The sequence below is a fragment of the Aspergillus alliaceus genome (assembly GCF_009176365.1).
Source record: "Aspergillus alliaceus strain CBS 536.65 unplaced genomic scaffold BDW43scaffold_39, whole genome shotgun sequence".
NCBI classification, from domain to species: Eukaryota; Fungi; Ascomycota; class Eurotiomycetes; order Eurotiales; family Aspergillaceae; genus Aspergillus; species Aspergillus alliaceus.
In genome coordinates, this window is record NW_022474722.1 from 136,223 (window position 1) to 152,598 (window position 16,376).

The 16,376-nt window shown below is 45.8% G+C and overlaps 7 protein-coding genes across 7 annotated transcripts; 5 read left to right on the top strand and 2 right to left on the bottom strand.

Moving 5' to 3' along the window:
- Positions 1-438: 438 nt before the first annotated feature.
- Positions 439-1,519, bottom strand: BDW43DRAFT_302132 (zinc-dependent alcohol dehydrogenase family protein; the record flags this gene model as incomplete). Its single annotated transcript, XM_032045191.1, has 4 exons — positions 439-861; positions 923-1,174; positions 1,205-1,312; positions 1,373-1,519. 4 exons carry the CDS (start codon positions 1,517-1,519, stop codon positions 439-441), a joined length of 930 nt encoding a protein of 309 aa, XP_031897642.1.
- A 727-nt stretch (positions 1,520-2,246) lies between these two features.
- BDW43DRAFT_321057 (GFA family protein) lies at positions 2,247-2,851 on the top strand (the record flags this gene model as incomplete). The annotated part of the gene is made up of 4 exons (XM_032049244.1): positions 2,247-2,314; positions 2,373-2,419; positions 2,481-2,544; positions 2,601-2,851. Exons 1-4 carry the CDS (start codon positions 2,263-2,265, stop codon positions 2,849-2,851), a joined length of 414 nt encoding a protein of 137 aa, XP_031897643.1. The 5' UTR covers positions 2,247-2,262.
- A 921-nt stretch (positions 2,852-3,772) lies between these two features.
- On the top strand, positions 3,773-4,926 carry BDW43DRAFT_284046 (GFA family protein). The gene is made up of 4 exons (XM_032042809.1): positions 3,773-3,878; positions 3,948-3,997; positions 4,053-4,116; positions 4,183-4,926. Exons 1-4 carry the CDS (start codon positions 3,827-3,829, stop codon positions 4,431-4,433), a joined length of 417 nt encoding a protein of 138 aa, XP_031897644.1. The 5' UTR covers positions 3,773-3,826; the 3' UTR covers positions 4,434-4,926.
- BDW43DRAFT_284048 (uncharacterized protein) lies at positions 3,856-4,926 on the top strand. The gene is made up of 3 exons (XM_032042810.1): positions 3,856-3,997; positions 4,053-4,116; positions 4,183-4,926. The coding sequence occupies exon 3, from the start codon at positions 4,536-4,538 to the stop codon at positions 4,809-4,811; it is 276 nt and encodes a 91-aa protein (XP_031897645.1). The 5' UTR covers positions 3,856-3,997; positions 4,053-4,116; positions 4,183-4,535; the 3' UTR covers positions 4,812-4,926.
- Positions 4,927-4,976: 50 nt separating this feature from the next.
- On the bottom strand, positions 4,977-6,023 carry BDW43DRAFT_321059 (transferase; the record flags this gene model as incomplete). The annotated part of the gene is made up of 3 exons (XM_032049245.1): positions 4,977-5,078; positions 5,138-5,962; positions 6,009-6,023. The coding sequence occupies 3 exons, from the start codon at positions 6,021-6,023 to the stop codon at positions 4,977-4,979; spliced, it is 942 nt and encodes a 313-aa protein (XP_031897646.1).
- A 578-nt stretch (positions 6,024-6,601) lies between these two features.
- On the top strand, positions 6,602-8,158 carry BDW43DRAFT_321060 (uncharacterized protein; the record flags this gene model as incomplete). Its single annotated transcript, XM_032049246.1, has 3 exons — positions 6,602-6,753; positions 6,831-7,663; positions 7,728-8,158. 3 exons carry the CDS (start codon positions 6,602-6,604, stop codon positions 8,156-8,158), a joined length of 1,416 nt encoding a protein of 471 aa, XP_031897647.1.
- A 5,480-nt stretch (positions 8,159-13,638) lies between these two features.
- Positions 13,639-16,007, top strand: BDW43DRAFT_284053 (transcription factor domain-containing protein). The gene is made up of 3 exons (XM_032042811.1): positions 13,639-14,369; positions 14,425-14,910; positions 14,965-16,007. The coding sequence occupies exons 1-3, from the start codon at positions 13,848-13,850 to the stop codon at positions 15,964-15,966; spliced, it is 2,010 nt and encodes a 669-aa protein (XP_031897648.1). The 5' UTR covers positions 13,639-13,847; the 3' UTR covers positions 15,967-16,007.
- The last annotated feature ends 369 nt before the right edge of the window (positions 16,008-16,376 follow it).

Sequence of the window (16,376 nt, forward strand, 5' to 3'; positions counted from 1 at the left end):
TTATGGCTGCTCTGATTGCAAACACGGCTAGAAAGGCTAGAAAGACTAAAAAGTCTTGGAAGACAAATCAAAAAGATATATATATATACCTATACTGCAGGAGAGAGTAGAGAAAGGGTTATATAAAGTAATAGAGACACTTGATGATCTCCGCGATAAGCTACAAGCTATCATTTTATAAATATAACTGTGCAGGTCCGGACTATTTATTCCGGCATTCATAAAATCATCATATTTACATTATGTTCAAGAATTTTTGGTATTTATATTACCCCTTATTCTTCCTATTTGAAAGGAAATATCATTATTTCCGATACTTAGTTTATCTTGACAGTCAACTTGCTGATATAGCTTTGGGCCCATTATATATATAATCAGCACGGATCTTAAGTGGCAGATAAAAAGTACACTTACCATGTACTTATAGGCCTTCTGAACTTAGTTGAGAGTAAAAACCTTCTTATCTAAGACAGAGTAAATATCATTAGCCTTGATGGCCCGGATTATATCCTTTATCAACTCCTTGCTATCCATATAGACACCGCGAACGGTATAAATATTGCTAAGAGTGTCCAGGATGGTCAGCAGATCTTGATCCTTGCCACTGTCGAGGAATCCAGTCACGCTGATCATGCCCTCGTACTTGATGGCCTTGAAGCTCTGCGTGAGAGTGCCCAGTCCGCCAACCTTGATGACATGGTCCACACCGGCACCTTCCGGAGTCAACTTACGAGCGCTCTCGCCCCAGTTGGTGTCATCCTTATAATTGATGATATAGTCGGTGCCGAGCTTCTTCAGCTTCTCCGCCTTCGCGGCGGACGACGTCGTAGCGATCACGGTCGTACCTGCGGCTTTAGCGAACTATTGATAGTGATTAGTCGGCGCCCCTTATAAAGTTATTTCAACTTCTTTAAGCACATACCTGCAGGCCGAACATGCTCACACCACCGGTTCCCTGCACCAGGACGACCTGGCCCGGCTTCAGAGATTTCAGACCATACAGAGCATTCCAGCTTGTAAGAGCAGCACAGGTGAGCGTGCTGTTCTCGAAGGCATTATGATTCTTCGCAGCCTTGACAAGGCCCGTTTCGCTAAAAACACCATACTCGCGCAATGTACCATTAATCACACCGCCTAGGCCCGTCAGTGTCGCGGGAGGGTCGATCGCGCCGTACTAGTGGCCCTGGTTGAAGAGGGTCACAACATGGTCACCCTTCTTGAACTCAGTGACTTTGGGACCGACCTCGACAACCTCGCCCGAACCATCGGATGCGAGGACCACAGGGAATTTGGCGGGGAATGGATATTTACCCTGTCAAAACGAGATGAACCAGCACGAAACCCGAAGCCTACACGCCGAATAACAACATGCCTTAGGAATAACAAGGTCACGATAGTTCAACGACGCAGCGTAAAGCTTCACCAGCACTTCACGCTCACCGACTTTCGGCACCGGTGCGTCCTTGTAGGCGAGCCCGTCGAAGTCGTTATCCTTGTTCTCCACTACCCATTGCTTCATAGTCATGGAAGACAGTGAGTTCGGCATTTGAGCAGTTCAAACACCGAACACCGGCTCCCGGCAACAAACATCAAGAGTTTCGGCGGTATTCACGGGGAATCCGATAGAGGATATAAATCTCTAGCCTTTGGACTGACTAGGGATATTGATACGTATTGTCCACTTCAATTGAAGTCGTTTATTGAGAAACAAAATAATGGATCGGAGCAAAGTTGGTAGTCTGTAAATGGATCGTAATCCTCTTTGGCTTATAACGAGCGGGATTGCGGTCTACACACAGTGGCTGTTCGAATATAATGTAATTGGGGAGTCACGCTCAGTGCAACATGCAGTCATTTGGGTTGCCCGGTGGGCTGCACCGAGGCCGGTAAGAGGAAGTAAGTGAATGAATCCTAAGCTGTGTCGATGAGCTGGTTCATGCAAACTTGCTCCGGAAATGCCAGTTGCCCAGACCACGCTGGGATCTCGCGCTCAGCATTTGGACGAGTCAAATAACATGTTATTTCAGTGATGACAAGTTATGGTGGGTACATATGCCGTGATGTCGTCATCAGTTCGGTGTTTGAATGAGTGACTGAATATGAACGGGTGCTGCTCCGGACCGGGCATGCGCTGTGCACAGGTATAAGAAGGGGGGTATATAAAAGAAAAAGAAAAAGAAAAAAAGCGTCGTCTTAATCTACACCTATAACCGCCTTCAACAACAAACACCCTTAGTCCTAGAAGCTTTTACACCTGTGACCATGACTCTTCACGGAAGTTGCATGTGCGGTGCTACCGCTTATACCTCATCCTGTAGGTTGATGAATGTTGCGCGTACCTCATGCAATGTATATGCTTACAGGCTATGCAGCTGAGCCACTTGTAACGGCTCTCTGCCACTGTGTTGACTGCCAGAAGGTGCGTGAATATCTAAGACTTCTATTTTCTGGCAACTGAGAACTAACAATATTATTAATAGTGGACAGGTGGTGCATTTACTTCTAATGTTGTGGTGCCAAGAGATACCTTTAAAGTCACCAAAGGTACGCAAGAAAAGGCCAATTCTGGTTACAATGGTAGCTAAGATTAGGCTATATAGGAATCCCTAAGTTTTGTGACATCGCAGGTGCCAGTGGCAAGAATAACAGACACTTTTTCTGTGGAAACTGCGGATCAAGTCTTTTCACAGAGTTGGACATCATGGGCGACAAGACTGTTATCAAGGCTGGCAGTCTAGATAACGGAGAAGCAAATCTGCGCAACAAGGTCGATGTCGAGTTCTACGTTAAAGACCGCATTTCCTACCTTGGTGCGGTTGATGGTGCTAAGCAGGAGCCTCACTTTGGCTGAGTCGTGGGAAAGCAACTATCTGGTAATATACGCCGAGCTTGGCCCAAACATTGGTGGCTAGATGACGCTTTCATGGTGACGTTTAGTTGGAGTTTATTTAGAAAAGCACAAGCTCAATTTGCCAGATGCTACAAAGAATTATCTCCTAGCCTCTCGCGTTGCTTATACTCTTAGAAAACCAGCTTAGTGTATGTTAGCTTGCTATAGTACTACCTCCACTCTAGAAAACTACTCCATCCACATTCGCTATGCTAGAACAAAACCATTAGTATTATCTCTGTACTGTATCTGGCCTCTGGTTGAGGAAGTGTAGTCCATATTTCTACATTATCAACTGTACGGATATCCCAGGCGCATTGAGGTGTACGTCCCTATTATCTTTAGGACATAGAGACCAATACACACTCTAAATGATCCTTGCACCCTGGACATTTTTACAGAAGAGTGTCTGACTGCAAGTGTAAAGCGACTACATGAACTTCTAAGGCGGCCATCAGGCAATCTCATTAGATGTTCGTGACATCAGAACTAAACATGGTGCAAGAAGAACCAAAAGTCAGATACTCGGCGGCCATAGTCATCCTAGTAGAGGTGTGGAGATAAAGAAAATGGTCAGTGATGAGCAAAGTTACTCCGGCAGGTCCTCTGAAGGAAAGGCTACAGGTTAACACTACTTTTTGACATCATACGAATTTTGGCGTGATTTTGGTTGGTAGACCCAACCAGCAGTTCCGGGAAAGTTCTATTCTGCTCCGCTCTAATTGACAATAATCCGTTCGCCGAAACCAATCACCGAAAATATGTCCTTTTTTCTTGAGTCACGCTTCGCGGCCTGCTTAGAAATAATCTGCAATTATCGCCGTCATAGCTTCCGACCTAGACATATATAAGGCCTGGTGATGTTTCTCCTTCCATCAGTTAAAATCAGTTGAGTACGTGGATTTCAATCGCAATTTCTCTAAGATCATCGTCACAATGGTTCTCACTGGAGGCTGCATGTGTGGTGCTATTCGATACCAGGCTAATGGTACTCATTGCGGGTCACTTAGTTTAATCTAATCACACTTCGTTCGCGGATTCTGACCTGGAGTAATAGTCGATAAACCTGATGTCAAAGCTGTTTGCCATTGCAGGAACTGCCAGAGAGTATGTTAAATGTCCATGCGGATGTCGATTTATCAGGCCTCTAATACTGATCTAGTGGACGGGGGGGTCATCCACAACGAATGTGATCATTCCTCGGGAATCGTTCAAGCTGATCCAGGGTAAGCTGCGAGACTGACTTGCGCAAGAGTGCCTATAATCTGATGTTAATCTCTTTCTTAATGGAGGCGAACCAAAAACGTACCCTTACACCGCGGACTCTACTAAGACCTATCATACATTCTTCTGCGGAGTCTGTGGATCTGGCATCTATGGCGAGCCGGATTTGATGCCTGACAAGCTCTCGATCAAGGCGGGCTCACTGGATGACCCTAATTTGGAAGGGGAAATCGATTATGAGCTGTATACAAAGCGCCGCGTCGCCTATCTAAAGCCCTTGGATGGGGTCAAGCAGCTCGAGGGCATGCTTATGCCCTAGTTATGATTTCCTACATATGCAAACGTCGTACGGAGGGTATTTCAAAGAAGAGGGATATTTCTTTTGCTGAAAGGACTAGTTAGAGCATTGATACTAGAATGGATGACATCCTGTACTAGCCTACGCAGTATAACATTGTCTTGTTTTCTTTCCAGTTTATTCTTTTTATCATCTTTTCTGCTTTTGACCTACAGCCCCTTTATTTCTGTCTCTGTTGTGATGAAATCAGAGATCTCTTATTGTCTCGAAACATTATACCTATGGGCTCTTCTCCTTCCTCCTTCCTCCTTTCTTCCACCTACTCTAGTATTCAATATCAACAGATTAAATGCAACTTTTTGTGAAGAAGCTCTGGCCACTTTTACTGGCGACACCTGATAGACATTTCGAGGAAGTATCAAAATGCATTTTCATCCTTCTACAACGGTCGCATACCCTGGATAAGAGGCTTTGTTCAGGAAAACATCCAATCAAAACAATAGCAGCTTCTTGTTGGAGCAAGTACAGGTTTCGTGATAAGAAGGTCATTTATTTCATCTCTCTCTATGCACGGGGAGGTAGGATAGCGGGTGATGGTCCCGCAGGGATTATGTCCTTTGCGCCTACTCTCCGGCTCTCATAGAACTTTGTATACCCGAACTTACACTAAAGAAAGCAAACTGTCAACAGAAAGGGCATCATGGATAGGTTATTAAGATACTTACGGCGAAAAAGTCGGTCGTCTCCTCAAAGGCAGACTGGGACCAAGGCACGCCAGTGTGGTACAATTGACGGTACCATCGGTCAATTGCAGGGTAGTCAAGGCGTATCATCTTTAGGTTGCATCGAAATACAGTATAGTAGGCCACATCAAACCGTGCTATAGACGTGTATAAGCGCAAGTCGGTTTCTGTAATGTTTGGCCCTAGTAGAAAACGGTTTGACTGTAACCGCTGTTCCACCTGGTCTAATAAATCAAACACCTTGTCGCTTGCTTCGTCATACGCCTCCTGACTCGAGGCCAGGCCCACATTATAGACCCCAGCATTAAGGCTGGAGTGGATCAACGAATTGAGCTTCTCAATATCGGCTCGAAGATCATTTGGGTAGAAACCGCCCCCCGGTAGATTCATCTCTTGGAGCTCGGGCGGAAGAAGAGCGTCGAAAGAACTGTACAGCATGCGCATTAGGTCGCCGCTCTCATTGCTGATCACTTTTTCAGTTTTCTTATCCCACAGCATCGGTACCGAGCTTCTGCCTGTGTACCCCGGCTCAGACTTCAGATATAAGTCTTTGAGGTATTTAAATCCATACAGGGGGTCGCGTTCCGCGGTCCCGAAACGTCCAGAGAAGAACCAGCCGTTTGAACCCAACTCAGGGTCAAGGACAACGAGCTGAATCCATGACTTTAAGCCTTTCAAAGACCGTACTAGGTTAACTCGATGTGCAAAAGGGCACATCATACTTATGTAGAGCACATAGCGGTCTTTCTCTGGGGAGAGCTTGGCGCCATGTTCTGCTAACGTCGGGCAATTGGCCGCCGGCGGTTTCTAATGCAGGTAAGTAACATGTTGCCAGACAAGGAATCATACTCACCATCGCACAGGACATGGTAGATATGCGTTGCGACTAGAATGGAAGACTTGTGAGAATTTTTGGTGGCTGTGAAAAGGGAGTCGGAGAGGGCAGGTTATATAACTCATGTTTCTACGGAGTCGATTCTATCGGCCTTCAAACACCGAAGCAACCAGACTCCTCAAAGACCGTCATGACATAATCCTTCCAAACTTGCATGAAGGTAATTTATCTATACTAGTGTGACCAAGTGCCAGTCACAGAACTGCTTTCTATGAACTTTATTAATTCAATGACGACACCATGCTAAAGGAATAGATTAATGGTCTAGCCCATCTATGTAGACTCGGGCAAAGTCACCGACCGGAGCAAGGATCTTGGGTACAGCTATTTCGGCGTTTGGACGGCCAGAGGAATACCACGGACGATCCATATATTAAGGTTTCCCTGCCGCATTCTCCGGCCTAAACATCTGCTCACTTCACTAAGTTGCTAAGTTAAACTCATTACTTGTCTCTTTACTTCCCTTGTTCTTTCCTCCTCTCCAAGTGCTGATCCTCGCTTCGCTCCTTACTTGACTATATTTCTGTTAACCCGTGTTTTCAAGTTCCAATATGTCTCCAGTGGAAGTGCAACAGTATGACTATATTGTTATCGGAGGTGGCAGCGGTGGGAGTGGAAGCGGCCGTAGGGCTGCAGCATGGTATGGGGCAAAGACACTAATCATTGAGAGTGGAAAGGCTGGTGGCACTTGCGTTAACGTTGGGTATGCATCTTCTCTTGCAGATAGCTAGCCATAGCGTATATATATATATATATACCTAACCGGGGACATTTTAATAGATGTGTGCCCAAGAAAATGACCTGGAACTTCGCCACCATTAATGAAACTATCGATGCTGGCCGACATTATGGCTATGGGATCCCTGAACATGTGGGCAAGGATTTCAAGCACTTCAAAGAGGCCCGCGACGCAACCATTGCTCGGTTGAATGGTGTCTATGAGCGGAATTGGGACCGGGATGGAATTCGCCTGGTTCACGGCAGGGCCCGCTTTGTTGGATCCCGAACTATTCAGGTCCAACTAGTCAACGGAGAAATAGCGCATTATACAGCCCCTCACATTCTTATCGCTACCGGCGGTCGCCCTATTGTTCCTCCTATCAAGGGTGCCCATCATGGCATTACTAGTGACCAGTTCTTTGATATTGCCGAGCTTCCCGCCAAATTCGCCGTTGTTGGTGCAGGGTATATCGCAGTGGAGCTGGCAGGTATTATGGCTGCTATCGGTGTTGAAACACACATGTTTATTCGAGGCGAGCACTTCCTGCGCAAGTTTGATCCGATGATACAGACCACTATGATTGACCGCTATGAGGCGATGGGTGTCCGCATTCATAAACACTATTCAGGCTTCAGCGAGGTGCAGCTACTGCAGGACGGAGTGGGTCAGGACAAGTTGCTCAAACTAGTTGGTGGTGATGGGTATGAGTTGGTAGTTAACGAGCTTCTGTGGGCTGTTGGCCGTACCCCTGAGATTGAAGGCCTAGATCTTCATGTTCCTGGTGTGAAGTGCAAGCCATCTGGCCATATCATTGTGGACGAGTTTCAAAACACAAATACAAAGGGCATTTATGCTATTGGTGATGTTACTGGACAGGCAGAGCTGACACCTGGTAAGCTTTGCCCCGTTTGGTCCTATCGCCAATTTCTTTCTTGCTTACTAAATATGGTAAACAGTTGCTATCGCAGCTGGCCGTCAGTTGGCTAGTCGCCTTTTTGGTCCCCCCGAGATGCAGGATGCCAGGCTCTCATATGAGAATATCCCAACGGTCGTCTTCGCGCACCCCGAAGTCGGTACCGTTGGGCTCACCGAGCCACAGGCTCACGAGCGCTATGGCAACGCCGTCAGGGTCTACAGCACCAAATTCACTGCGATGTTCTATGACCTAATGCCCACCGAGGAGAAGAAAAAGAACCCAACACAGATGAAAATTATCTGCGTAGGTACTGAGGGAAAAATAGTCGGCCTGCATATCTTAGGGCTCGGCGTGGGAGAGATGTTGCAGGGATTCGCTGTAGCAATCAAGATGGGTGCCACGAAGAAAGACTTTGACAACTGTGTTGCCATCCATCCAACCAGCGCGGAGGAATTGGTGACAATGAGCTAAAGAATTTTAGAAGTCCACGAAAGTGACGCAAATTAGTAGTTTATTCCGGGGACGTATTGGCTATTGCTGTAGAGCTTTATCTTGATATTCTGAGGGTTTATTATTCTCTGAGCAGATAGGCATGGAATTGATGCATGACAAGACATCTGTACCTGCAGCTTTAAAGCCTATTAAGCGAAAGCCGCAAGTTCTCTGCTCTTCAACCGTTCAGTTAGCCCTACCCAGTTCTCTTCTCCTGATTGCCCCATGCAGGACAACGTGAAACCAATCCTTTCTTACTTCCACCAATTTAGCCCAAATCCATGAAAGGTGGATCTTACTATTGAAGGGCTAAATATTGTCTCCACGACTGTACTTGTCCATTTCGCCAGTGTGATGAAAAAGCCTCATGCTTTGATCAATCCGCATGGTCTCCCTTCCATCCACGACGCCCTCAAACTTATACAAATCAACTTTCATGAATACAAAGCGAAGCGCACGGCGTTTGGTCTTTACCAAAATCTAATATATGCGGCCATATTTGCCGACAGACGGGATATCCTGTTAGAAATCGTGGATCTTCTAGCCTTCGTCAATACATACTGTTTGATTTACGATTAGATCGCACTCAAGATCTAAATGACTAGTGAACCTCTATGGATTTTCGGGCTAATATCTTGTTTTATGTCGTAATGACGGATAATGCTCTCCAGAATACACTGGCAGTGCTCGGCGAAGATCGCGGCAACGTCAATCTTGTCAGCAAGCATTTGAGCGAATCTGCTTACCCATACAGGGATGGTAACAAGCTTATCTAGTCATCGTTGAGATAGCTTTCAATAGTCTTCTCAGAAAGGCTGCCGAGCGCGATAGCAAGTTGTGCTATAATGGAATCCGACCCTGGTCCATCGGTACCACAATAACGTCTGACCCCTGAAAAGATTATACGAATGCCCTATGCGTCATCCGTCATCCAGAAGCGGACATCATGTTGTTGTTGAACATTGCCTTGGCATTGGCCGATATTCTATAACAGTAGGCCATACAGCCACCGACGGTCCTCCATAGGTGGCATAGTATCACTCTCGATATAGAAAGGTGCACACCCCGTCGTTGTTGCACTTCACATTATACCAAAGGCGTCAAGGATGACGCGAATCCTATGACTTACTGCGAAGAAGACTGACTTTAAGAGGTAGTCGATCTTTGAAGTCTCAAAAGCTAAATACACCTTCTGTCAACATATGTGGTATTCGGAATACAATACACTAATAATTCAATGGCCAAGGAGATCCATATTAACATGAGGGTCAGCCCCCCTAAATATTTGCGGGCAATCTAGCAACTAAATGCATCGTTTTGGCCAGAATATCAAAGTCAAAATAGGAAAGTTGCACTGTAGATAGAAAGATATGGAAACTAATAATCGTCATGACGATGGCCGACTAATCACATATCTCCTAATTCGAAATAGTAGTTATTTTGGTTGACACCTTCGGAAATAGATGATAAGTAGAACTATATATTTGCCGATCAAAAAACGGCTCAACAGAGATAATCATTGGCGTTGGGCAATACTGCCTAGTTCACTAATCCTATCTCCAGTTAGAATAATGGCAAATAAGTTCCTTCTCAACAAAAGCCCGGATTTTACCGAAAGAAGTGTATGTCCTTGGTCCGTTATTACCTTGCTTTGTTTTTTTGCAGATGACACCTTTTTATAAATTTCATAAAGTTATGTCTCAAACCCCTTTTAGGAGTGGTTTCAAGCTTTTTGGTTTCAGTGCAAGTATTAGTATACTCACTGTTCCGACAGCATTCCTTCGGAGGTTGCGTCAGCAGAAACGGACTCTCCCCGTCACATGGAAGAGCGTTCATTAAAATGGCAGAATAACAATAGTTGATCTCGGCAGTGTCATTGTCAAACAGTTGGTTGTCGCTCGGCGAACTGGGACACGTAGGGAGAGTCATCGTTGAGGTAGGATTCATAAGGGTTATGTCTTGGATCATTGGTAGCTTCATTAGGTAACTTGGCTAAGAATATGACTTGAAATGGTGAGTGATGCATGCTAAATGGGGTAATTTATAGTCGAGTTATTACCAGACTCCTTCAGAAAATGAGTGAACATGTGGCGGCCCTACTCATTCTCGGTGTTTGGCGATTGACTTCTGGCTGTGCCAAAGCCGAGACGGGCGACTCACCTCCGTTCTCGGTTCCTAAGCCTAGATAGGCTCTTTTAGTTGGCCAATTAACCTCCCTTTTATTTGAGATGGCCAACCATGTCCGCAGACGGAGTCAGTTTAAACATTACCTCATCAAACTTGTCTATACAGTAATAGAATTTGGCACACCCAAGGTTCACAAGCAGGATAAACTCAAGCCAAAGTAGAGTATTCGATCTCAAAGGCCGAGTGGCAACTATATGCAAATTGTTTTTATACAGAGACCGGCTCTACTACAACAATCGCCAACTAAGTAACTAGATCGTACGTTATGATGGAGTTTCCGCTAATGAGTACCGAGTTGCAGATACCGAGCCGAAATCAGCGGCAGAGAACTTTCCCCGCCTGTGAAGAATGTCGCAGAAGGAAGATCAAGTGCGACAGTCAAACTCCCTGCGCATTCTGCGTGGGCGCTGGACATAGTAAGAATTTGAAGGTTCGCCTTATTCTTTTTACAAGGGCTTACTAACGATTGCCAGACTTGTATCTATATAGGTCGCACCACAAGAAGAACTGCTACAACGGAATCGAAAGTGGCAGTGCTGGAGACACGACTACAGAAATTGAAGTCTCTCTTGAGCATGGCGCTGCCTGGCGCTTCTTTCAATAATAGCACACTTGGCAATCTCCCTCTGCATGAACTTGCATAGCAGTTAAATATCGAGCCGCCAAGTGACAGATCCTCGGAGGAGCAGATCTGGTTGGGCTCGAATTATCTTCGCAGATGGAATTTCAGGTTGTGTAGGTGCGAGTCGGGCAAAGGAAATCACGTCGTGGAATTCTAGGTGCTCGATAAATTGAAAGCGAAGACGCGAGATTGTAAGAAGTCGGAGCAGCTTGTGCTCCCATACTGGACACTGGTGACTGTACTACTCTTGTCCTTAGGGAATAGGGAACTATTCGCATATCCACACATTTTCCCACATGGATAACTACACTAAAGCGGTAGGTGTTCAGTATGCTCTGAGCCACTTTCAGGTGGACTTCGAGCCGGAGACCTTTCTACCTGAATCGGGACAATCAAGTTGCTACAACCTTTTCAGTATGAATGAAGGGTATGGACCGCGTAGTCCTTGCTTTTCTCCCCCTCACAATGATTGGGCATTTCTATGGAGTGGCTAAGCGAAGCCCTGAAAGTAGAAAGCACATACATGCCAGGAACTACATATACCGGTGATTTCTAATCAGACATTTCTTGTTAACATAATCCACGGCTGAGCGACGAATTTTCGCTGTGCCTACTACAACCCGACACTTTTCAACTATAAAAATTAGTATTCAACTAACCTAACTAGTAGTTTCCTGGATCCGTGACAATCATCAACAATTCCATAATCTTGAATAATTTTAGAAAGACGAGAGAACCACTCCTGCTGTTGTGCTCGGGTGGCTGTCAGGGCCGGTTAGCCACCACTACTAGTATGTTTATGTGCTAACGGGAGCGAGGCACGAACACCAGAAATGTACCAATGAGGACATCCAACCCCAGTCTAGGCATGCTGGGCCACGTTATGAGAGTATGGGCCCGAAAACTTTGTTATTTTCGCTGAGCTGGCCGAGACACCGATACCATAATTACCAGGTTTAAATTATTATATTTGTCAATACTTGTCAATACGGCCGTTATGATTCGGTGTCTCGGCAAACTCCCATCCCCATCATGTAAACTTTTCCCAATATTGTTACGGACCTTTGGTAGTTCCGTTGAGAGTGGTTCAATTCACACTTGAGAAATAGTTTATGAACGGGCCGCGAGCTGGCGCGAGACACCCACTTCTCAGCTGTATGAACAAGAATTTGGTAAATATGGAAAACCTGGTAATTATGGTATCGGTATCTCGGCCAGCTCATTGTCCGCACATGTAAGCTTGTTCCTCAGTGCAGTAACCCTCTCGTCCTGCCGCAGCTCAACAATGATCGCCTCAACGTTAATTCCTTTTTCAACATGATCAAAAGGCTGATCAAAAAATGCCTATTCCTAGACAAGCCCAAGCTATACTGGGGTCATCATATAGAACTGTGTACCATTAATCTTTTTTTTTTTTTGAGTGCCTCACTTTCAGCGCCCAATGAAGCCCGCGCTGGAGACATATTAATGTTTTGTTCAAGGCGCTTCATCAGCTGCTTCGCCTTATAACAATGTTTTGCAGCCGTAAATTGCTAACGCTGTTGGACATGGTCAAGGTCTTAAGCTTCAATATGACTTTTAGCATCTTGTACGTATATAAGACCGTCTACCTTGACCGTACGGCGCAATCGCATGATGGGATTCAAAGGGCCTTTTCTTGCCTCTGAAGGTCCATGCAATACAATTGACATTATGACTCCTTCCTATGCCTGATCGATCGCACCACAAAACATACGACTAATCGTGGGAGATAACACCTTTTCAGAGCTTGGTATTATCTCAATCCTTTTCCGTATAGAATGTAGCATTGTAGGTGTCTCGAAAGAGCAGCTCTTCATGTGGCGGGGAGGGTATTTTCTGCACAGCAGGATAGGTGGTGATGGTGGTCCTCGTTGTTGTTGTCGCTGCTGCTGCCCAAGCCAATCCTCTTTAAATTATTTAGAGTTAATTTAGAGCCCATTGGCGCGTGTATCAGCTCGAAAACTATACCCATTTAGTTGATCATATAGAGTTAGTGGAATGAGGAACTTTATGTACACGTGTAACTTGGAAAATAGTAGGGATCTGCTTTTGTTGGATAGCAGATATTGCAAGTAGGATCCTGCCTTCGTGCTCAGCTACATGTCTTGATTCTCTAGCCGCGTTTAGAGGGTTTAGAGGCATGGTAGTTGTTAAGAAATCAGGGAAAGAGCTTGGCGTAGTCTTAAGTAAGAGGGACGACCGTAAAGGCGCATAGGCTACACGCCAACCATCATATAACTTAGAGCAGAGGAGCTTATAAAACGACGATGTATTCAACTATCTCATTGGGCTTGTCCTCTCCAGGAGCGTAGGACAACGCGTCCCCATTTGTAGTAAGCCAAATTTGTACAAGGCACCGTCGAGGATATGGGCTGGCTAATCCACGGCCCCACTGCTTAGATATAGCCTCTGAATAGGCCGAGTCCCTTATAGTGGTTGGTTAAATGCTTCAGTGAAATAGGATGCTCAATTTATAGGTGACGTGGCGTCTCGCTTCCCGAGTACGTTATTTGTTGAGCGGCGGCAGAACTGGAGGGTCTGCCGGGAGCGGTCAGCTGAAAGCTAAAGCTAAACCAACTTACAACCTTTCTTTCCTGCCAGCCCGACTGCAACGTTTTTACCACTCAAGCCTATGCATATTAATTTGGTACAATCTACCGCCCTTTTACAACAAAGTAGCATTTTGGAGTCTATATGATACTTACTGCTGGCAAATACATAGTTCAAATTCAAGCCTCACAGAGTGTTATTGTCGCAGCAGACTTTTTCTCCTCTTACTAAACACGTACAAGGCCCCTCTCCATTTCTTCGAGGTTTCGACGACATAGCTCCTGCGCGATGACTAACACAATGGAGCACAGCGATCTTCAGCAGAGCAGTTTCACACATGATATTGAACCAAATAATCTAGAGTCCTCCTCGCATCGCAAAACGCAAAATAGATCTTGCACATTGTGCCGTCGCCGCAAGGTACGATGTGACAAGGTATATCCTTGCTCAAATTGCTCACGGGCAGATGTCCTATGCTTTTATTCAGAGCCTTATAAACGTCCTCGAAGGCACAGCAAACTGACAGTGAACGACATTCTGGATCGTATAACCCGACTGGAGCGAACCGTCAACACTTGGGCTCTTTCTAATCAACCGTCAACTGAAACTTGTGAGCCGGAATTAAGAAGGGAAGCTCAGGAGCAGGATTTCTCGGACTCAGTTGATAATGTGGTCTTCCAGAATAGCGACAGCACAGGAGCAAACCTGTTAGCTGGTGCAGGGGATTCAGATAGTGGCTTACTTCTACAGCAAGGCGACAATGGAATTACATACGTTAACGAGTTTCTGTTTGAATGTGTCTTGAAAGAAGTTAGTACTTTTTTTCCTCGACATACTGCCCAGGCTGACCGCTATGAGCAATCAGGAACAAGAGCTTCGGTCAGTGCTTGAAGCTCAAGGCGCCGATGAGCTGAAGCCGTGTTCAGAAGCTAGATCTTTCACACTATCACCTTTAAGCATCAGGGACCCCTTGCCGAAAGATAATATCGGCACCGCCGCAAGTCACTGCCCCCACTATCCGAGTAAATGGCAAGCCCTACAGCTATGGCACACTTTCGTCAACAACGTTGATCCCGTCCTTAAGATTCTCCATATCCCGTCAGTACAAGTGATCATATACTCAGCGCTTAATAATCCCATATCCACCGCAAAGGATGTGGAAGGTCTGCTTTTTGCAATATTTTTCGCCGCAGTAACAAGTTTACCAGCGCCCGATGCAGCTCACCTACTTGGAGTTCAAAAAAGTCAAGCATTAGGAGCATACCGGGTAGGGCTAGAACATGCACTGTCAATGGCGAACTTTTTAGAGTCGCCTAGTGTTACATCACTACAAGCAATCACTATATATTTAGTGAGTTTCATTCTATACGACATTGTAGACCGCAGCTAACCCTATATTGGAAAGGCGTGTCTTCAGGTCTACGATAGTGGTCGCGCTGGATGGTCACTGATTGGCCTTGCTATCCGGCTAGCACAATCCTTAGGCTTGCACAAGGATGGCAATCACTTCAACCTCCCTCCATTTGAATCCGAGATGCGTCGGCGTCTTTGGTGGTCTCTGTACGTCCTAGAGGCGCGGTCACCGGAGAATCATGGAATTGTGTTAGACGCCCTTGATCACCTTTCGGATGCCTGTCTACCGCTCAACGCGAATGATAGTGATTTGGCCCCTGATATGCAAACCTTACCCTGTCCTAGGGTGGGGTGGACGGAGATGTCCTTTACAATCTTAAAAGCGGAGATAAGCCAGATGTTCCGGAAAATAAGTGAACCTGCCTTAACCTCGGTCTCAGGGCAGAACATTTTTGAATACCATGCTTACCGTCTCGAGGAATCTTATCTCAAATGCTGTGATGATAATATTCCGGTTCAGCGGGTGACAGCACTAGCAACTCGTACGATTATTGCTAAGATGCAATTTATCATGAAACGACGGTCGTGTTGTCGTGGTTCGGGACTGAGGTACACAGAAGAATTGCTTAATGAAGCCTGCAATATACTTGAAATAAGTTTAAGCATTTATTCAGATGATCTGATGAAAGGGTTTTACTGGTACGCTAAAACGTATACCCAATATAATGTGCTGACCTATGTGTTGGGCCACCTGTGCGCACTGCCCCAAGGCCCAAGCATCAACAGGGCATGGAAAGCCGTGGACGAGTCTTTTCAGCTTGTCGACAGCTCTGATATTCCCCACGAATTTGGGTCCAAATGGACAATCTTACGTTTACTACGGGGGAAAGCGTTGCAGCTAAGGCAGCCAGCGAGGGGGACCGACTTCTTGCCGCTGGACTCAACGTCGAATCTGCCAGGTGACAGTTTAGAAGATCCAACTATATCCCGCGATGCCATCCTGGAACCCTGGGCTCTGGATAGCTGCACCGACATCCTTGACTGGAACTTATAGAATTTGTTAATTTAATTTGCGGAATGGTTACACCTATGCAATCGTCATTCAAGTCTTACAGTTCCCTTTTTCCGTAGCGCACATACCGGCTCACCATGCAAGCGACTAGCATCACCAGTAGACTTTATGGCGTGACCAAAAAGTGTAGTGGCTGGTCTGTGAAAAGTAGCTCAATTGTGGGTTCATTCAGCCGCTGACAACTGGATGTGATCCTGGCTGTTACATTCCTAGCTCGTGTTCGCCTCTATACCTCTCCAGCATACAGTTCCTCGGCAACAGTCTACGTAATTTTCCGCAGCCATTAAACTATATATAATAGTCAGAAGGCCGTGGCCTTTATATATTCTGAAACGGCAATTGCTTGGCGCCTGGATAGCTTGCTATGGTATACATACATTCTTTTCCACAAA

Excerpts from the sequence above, each read along its gene's own strand:
- BDW43DRAFT_284046 (XM_032042809.1), top strand. The coding sequence starts at position 3,827 with ATGGTTCTCACTGGAGGCTGCATGTGTGGTGCTATTCGATACCAGGCT. Across the intron at positions 3,879-3,947 it reads TATTCGATACCAGGCTAATG|TCGATAAACCTGATGTCAAA; the intron begins GTACTCATTGCG and ends CTGGAGTAATAG. Across the intron at positions 3,998-4,052 it reads ATTGCAGGAACTGCCAGAGA|TGGACGGGGGGGTCATCCAC; the intron begins GTATGTTAAATG and ends ATACTGATCTAG.
- BDW43DRAFT_284048 (XM_032042810.1), top strand. The coding sequence starts at position 4,536 with ATGACATCCTGTACTAGCCTACGCAGTATAACATTGTCTTGTTTTCTT.
- BDW43DRAFT_284053 (XM_032042811.1), top strand. The coding sequence starts at position 13,848 with ATGACTAACACAATGGAGCACAGCGATCTTCAGCAGAGCAGTTTCACA. Across the intron at positions 14,370-14,424 it reads TTGAATGTGTCTTGAAAGAA|GAACAAGAGCTTCGGTCAGT; the intron begins GTTAGTACTTTT and ends ATGAGCAATCAG. Across the intron at positions 14,911-14,964 it reads AAGCAATCACTATATATTTA|GCGTGTCTTCAGGTCTACGA; the intron begins GTGAGTTTCATT and ends TATATTGGAAAG.